The 6,157-nt window shown below is 35.5% G+C and overlaps 1 protein-coding gene across 2 annotated transcripts; it reads right to left on the bottom strand.

Moving 5' to 3' along the window:
- Positions 1-200: 200 nt before the first annotated feature.
- On the bottom strand, positions 201-4,865 carry LOC131168725 (acyl-coenzyme A thioesterase 4, mitochondrial-like). 2 transcript variants are annotated; one of them, XM_058142360.1, is made up of 5 exons: positions 4,660-4,865; positions 4,018-4,214; positions 1,510-1,985; positions 1,023-1,151; positions 201-615 (listed from the first exon to the last, which is right to left on the bottom strand). In XM_058142360.1, the coding sequence occupies exons 1-5, from the start codon at positions 4,722-4,724 to the stop codon at positions 463-465; spliced, it is 1,020 nt and encodes a 339-aa protein (XP_057998343.1). In that variant the 5' UTR covers positions 4,725-4,865; the 3' UTR covers positions 201-462. The 2 variants fall into 2 exon arrangements, with proteins under 2 accessions (XP_057998343.1, XP_057998344.1); XM_058142361.1 differs by having other exon boundaries at positions 4,018-4,211.
- Positions 4,866-6,157: the final 1,292 nt, after the last annotated feature.

Raw genomic sequence — 6,157 nt, 5'->3', positions numbered from 1 at the left:
CAAGGACCAAATAATAAATTATCCAATTTTTTAAAATGAAATTATAGGCGAGTACACATTAGCTTGAAAGCATCCCAAGAGTATGCAACTTGACTATTTCCCCATAAGTTACTATAGGTGGTTTCCTTAAGTATGGGCATTTTCAAGTGCCAGAGCATTTAGATGGCTGTGGAATGGCATTATTCCTACAAGAAAATGTATGCAATCAAATTAGTTTTATTTGGTGCATCCCAGTTCTGAGGGAGAGAATTCACTTGACTGGAACTTGAGAGCTTACTATTCTGGAGATGACCCTATTACCATTGAGTTAAAACTCATTGACGGAGAGATTCACTTTGGTGAAGTGAAGAAAAAATTTACAAGAGAAACACGATTGAGAAGTTTCTGTTAATTTAACCAAAGCGCTAAGCATTTCAATTGCACTTCTCAATTGTTGAAGCAACTGAGTGAGTGAATCTATTTTCATGATTTTGAAATCTGGGAATTCTCAGCATCCATACGTTCAAGCACTCGACGTGCTTCTTCTTCTGTAGCTGGAACAACATTCCGGATCCTTAATCCATCTCTCATGGCCTCAGGACGGACAGTAAATGTTAAATAGAACTTGTTAGATACCTGTTCAAATTGCAATGGAACAAAATGGTGGTATGTAAGTAACCAAACTGAGAATGGAAAGATGAAAGCAATTGGAGTTACAAATGACCTAGAAAACGAGATAAGTGAGAAAACCATTCCATTTTCGCTTAATTTTGAATTTTGCAAGAACTGAATTACTATGTTAATGGAATGAGAAAGCAGTTGACAGGTGAACTTTTCTGGATATTTATTTTCTGGAATCAATTGTACATTAAACTTTTGGTGTTCTATATCACATCTGTGAATTCACATGTTTTAACAGGTAAGCGGAATAGTTCAATTTTATTTTCATGCAAAAACTACATAGATTACAAAGTACTGAACATTTAAAAGATGGTTCCTTCTGCAGTTCATTAGTTTCTGCCTATTTGAATTCATTTACTTACCTCACTGGACCTTAGTTCAGGCCTTGTAACATGAGCTACAACTTCCACATTGATCACAGGTTTAGCTGGGTCCTCAAGCTCTGTGTACAAAATGCAAGACTTCAAACGAAGAAAATTTCCAACATCCACCTGCATCAGTGAAAAATATTGCGATCCTATCAGTATGCATTGTGAATATGAATATTGTAGCCAGCCCCAGAAATTACAAAATTTGAACCTACAATGACATTTGTATGCATCATTATGTAAAATAGTAGAACATCTAACTTCATTCTGCATAATTTATGCGATCACTATTAACACAACTAAATTTATTCATACATTTGCAACTCCCTGACCAGAAGAAAAGAACTATAATAAACTTACTAAGAAGCGCTCTGAAGGATATATGGGGTACTGAGTTCTAAGTCTTTTGAGGTTCATGCTTATTTGAAGTTAGGTCTTAAAATTTGAATGAAAATTAGTTAGTAGAAGGGTTTTGACTTACTGGTTTAAAGAAATCAACATGATCAACTTCAACAAAGCGTGGTGCTGCACCAGCAAATGCATAAGCATTAGAAAAGGCCAGCTCAAATGCTTTGCGCATCAAAAATCCTCCAAAGATGCGACCATGAATATTCCTTTGCTGTGGTTGACAGATCAAAGAGTTCTGATGGCAAGTATCCTGTATAAGAATGCTATCTCTGTCTGCCAATGCTGGCATGTCACAGAAGACCCGTCCTTCAGCTAGCAATGCATTGAGTCTTTCCATGTATCTATTCTCAGACTTGGTATCTTTTTTATTTTCTGTTCGCTTCTTTTTCCTTGTTTTGTTTCTTTCTTCTGCTTCTTCCCAAAACAATTTTTCTTGTAAAGTTTCAGGTGAGATTTGGTTAACAGGAGCTGATTTTCCTGTATTTGAGTCACGAGCCACAAATGTGAAATTTGCCATAAGAGCAAGAGAGTCTGAAGGATCGGAGGTCCCTGCAAAACAAGTTTCCTCACTAAAAACATTGCTAAAGAGAAAAAAAAACGAGCTTGAAATTTTTAGGAAATGCAAGAGAAGAAAATACTAGGTTGATTAAAGATGTTTTATTGAGGCATAAACAGCAAACATGGCAAGAAATCACAACAGAACAAAACTTCTAGGAGGCTTAACCATCTGTTTTCATTATAACTAGCTCACAGGAAATTACTCTACACTAGAGCAGAATAGCAATGGAGAGATTGTTGCGGGAGTGCTGAAGTAATTTCAAAGATTAAATCAATTGCAAGTGTTTCCAAGACTCTGCTTTCTTGCAAGGTAGCAATTTCTAAGAATATATTAGGATCAATAAGCCACATAAACTAATGCTTTTATTAGAGAATTGAGATTTCTCTTGAAATATTGATAAGGTAATTAAATCTTAGTTTTCAAATATACTTCTAGCTTTTCAAGTTGCTCTTTAGTTTTTCTGAAAATAAATTATACTAGAACATCAATTATTTAGAAAATCTCAGAGTCTTTTAGTAATTTGAGAATGCATTTAGTACGAAAATTGTACTTAGTTGCATTTCCTCTCTTATATAAGGAGACTTATTTTCACCGAAATGATATTGGGATATTGAAGAAGAAAGTTCTATTCTAAGGGAGATTGAAGAAGAAAGTTCTATTCTAAGTTCTCTCAATTGTCTCTCTATTTCACATTTTCATTTCAAAATTTACAAGCCCAGATTTCACATTTCACATTTCAAAAGTGGCATCAAAGCAAAACATCAACAGTAGTATCAGAACTTAATTCTTGAGGAATCATGAGATTTTTTCCAAAGAGTTTAAGTGAGAATTTGGCAAGACTAGAGTGTTCTTTCTTCTCAAATTTAAGATGTTGATGTAGAACCACAAAGAACACTCAAAGGTGAGGAGAAACAATTCTCAAACTTTTACTCATTCAAAAAGTCAATTTCTAATAAAATACCAAGGTGACATAGGTATTTATTGTATTGTATAATATTAATTCTATTACTACTAGGATTAGGAATTCCAAAATAAGAACATACTAAACCAATCTAACTAGGAGTATAAAACCAACACTAACTTGGAAAATACTAAACCTAATAGAAATCTTTAAATATTCCTAAATAACAGAAATATAAACTTCTTAATTTTACAATGAAAAATTAAATCAAAATAATCCTTCAATCTAGTCTTCCTTGACTGCATCAGATGTCTAGAGCAATGTTTCAATTCCACCACCTCCTGTTTTTTCAGAACAAAACTATGATTTTGCAGTCACTAGCGTGCAAACATTCTTGAATGCATATGATTTGTTAGATTCTGTAGAAAATGGTTATGTTCCGAACCACTTCCTGAGAATTCAACTTAGCAGAGTCAACTAAGAATTATAAAGCTCTCTCTTTCTTGCATTTAGCTGTTTCTGAAGTCATTTTTTCAAGGTTTATTGGTGCACAGACAACAAAAAAGGCTTGAAACAGGCTCAAAGACAAATTTGAAGAAAGTGAAGGAGTACGGAGGTGTTAGATTGAGACATAAGACTGAGACAATCAAGGATTATTTTGCCGGGCTAAACGATGTGTAAAACATCTGTAGGATGGGATCCATTTCTGGATATCCTACATACTACAACAAAATATTACAGTTCTAATTGAATTTTTGTTTTATTTTTGTCTTACAGCAGCAACAACATACAACTTGGCCTCAATGACACGACTTCAATAAGAACAGAAATGAATGCTAATTATTTCCACTGTTAACCAGTCATCAGTCAAATGGACATCCTCAGTTTTTATGAAACTTTCTCCAAAACTCATTATTATTCAAACATGCACCCTTCTGTTAAAAAAAGAAGAAAAAAAAAACCTATACCCTTAATTTAGGTGAGGAACACATAACTACTATTTATAATAAACCAGATAACTAAACATTAAAAGATGGCTATGAAAAAATCTGACCCAATCACAGTCTAGCTTGCAAGAGAGGGAGAGAGAAGAAAAAAAAGATCCATTGTTCATCAAGTACCTTCTGTTGACTGAATCACCTCCAACTGAATCTCCATGGATGACCGCCCAACCCATGTAACAGCACCAACTATTTTCAGATCGGCATCAACACGTATTGGTTTTTTCAGAACCATCCTGTCAACAGAAGCAGTGACCAACAAAAGAGGCCTTGTTGTGCCATCCTCATTGCAGCAGTGCTGGTCAACAAGTGAACTACTGATCAAAATAATGAGCATATAAGCACTCATTATTATGGTAATTTAGTGCAATAACCTAAGACAGAGAGTTCCATTACTAAATATTTGACATATAATTCTCTCATAGGAAGATTTTAATAGAACATACAAATAATGCCATTTCATTTGTATACCATTTAGCTTTAGCTGCCTGGTGGATACTCTCACAAGAATTTAGCATCTAAATCCTTCACCTTTTGAAGAAATGCATAATGAAGCTTGGATATATCAGCCAACCAAATCAAGAGGAAAATTTATTATCATTTCAAAGTTCAAACAAATAATTAAATTCACAGTCGGTACTAATTAGAACCCAATTCACAGAAAGACCATGGTAATGACGCAACATACAACTTCAAAAGCCTTAACAAATATATATATATATATATATATATATATATATATATATATATATATACACACACCTTGTAGGAAATGGTTCCAGCAAGAGCATCGAGATCTTCAACCAACTTTCCCATCCTGACCTCATTCCAAGGGTTCCTATACTGCTCCCTGAGTATATAATCAGAAGAAAAGTTATAGAGAATACTAGTCCTGCTCTTTGATGGAGTTTTTGTTATTAATTCACTGTGTGAAGTGCCATCAAGTGAATCAGCAGGCTTCTCAAATATGCTTGATCTTGCTTCCCATAAAGCGTTTGTTACTGGAGAATGGTACATTCCAGGCCATAAACTGATAGGTTTTCGAATCGAAGATCCTGCATCGATTGGATTTGAGGTCTCAAGGGGTGAACTAATGGGTATTCCATTTTGTGCGTTCGGATTTTCACTTGAAAAATATCTCGTTTGTGTGAAATAGCATGGGATTCGATCACGGAACGAGATTTTAAATGGAAGTTTTGGTTGTGTTGATAGCTTAGACAAGTGAAAACTGATGATGGGTTCATTGAGAAAGCGAGGCATTGTCGTTGAAACTGAAGTTGAATTTAAACAATAACCAGTTTGAGAATTAGAAAACAAGGAACGTAAAGTGGGTTTCAATTTTTTCCATGAATTGGCACAGAGGGTATCATTGGATTCACAGCATACAGAAAATAATTTGGTCCCCATGACTCTGGACGAATTGAGATCAAGAAATGCTAAATTGGATTTGGGATTTTGATGCTTGAATGAATTGAAAAACAAGGAATCGACAGGCTCATTAATGTAGGGATGAAAACTGAGAGTCTTAAGAGTGGGAAGAAAGGGGTTGGAGAGATGATAAGCTGACGTTGGATTTAAGGAGATGGGGGGGGGGGGGGGGGGGGTGGTTGGGTGTGTGGAGAGGTGATTCAGTCAAATGAAGATTCAGTTGCTCTCAACTCTCCAACTCTGAGGTTAGGAGTGCATGGATATGGAGATGAGATGGAGATGGAGATGGAGATGGAGATTGGAGTGAGCGCGTCTTTCTCCTTTCTGGTTACGAAAAGGGAAGATCCTAAAGCTCTTCGCTTGATTTGTTGCTAAATATTAGGGTCCATCCTTCTCTCTAATGAATGAGCGAGTGATTGGACTGTTTTGATACACTAACCCTATTTTGAATGAGGGAAATGAAGGGAGATTAATGAAAAACTCAACTCAACTCAACTTGACTAAGTCTTTATCCCAAAAATTTGGGGTCGGTTATATGGATTCGCTTTCTCCACTCTGAACGATTTTGAGTTAAATCCTTAGAAATATGTAACGCTTCTATGTCATGTTGTACTACTCTCCTCCAAGTCAATTTAGGTTTATCCCTTTTTTTTCTTTTTATCCTCTAATCTAATGTGCTCTACTTGTCTAACTGGAGCCTCCGTATGTCTACGCTTCACATGACCAAACCACCTCAATCTCCCTTCTCTCAACTTATCTTCAATTGGCACCACTCCTACCTTTTCTCTAATACTCTCATTATGGACTTTATCTAGTCTAGTATGGCCACTCA

Source organism: Hevea brasiliensis, unplaced genomic scaffold (assembly GCF_030052815.1).
Source record: "Hevea brasiliensis isolate MT/VB/25A 57/8 unplaced genomic scaffold, ASM3005281v1 Scaf444, whole genome shotgun sequence".
NCBI classification, from domain to species: Eukaryota; Viridiplantae; Streptophyta; class Magnoliopsida; order Malpighiales; family Euphorbiaceae; genus Hevea; species Hevea brasiliensis.
This window is presented reverse-complemented; position numbering and strand designations above follow the sequence as displayed.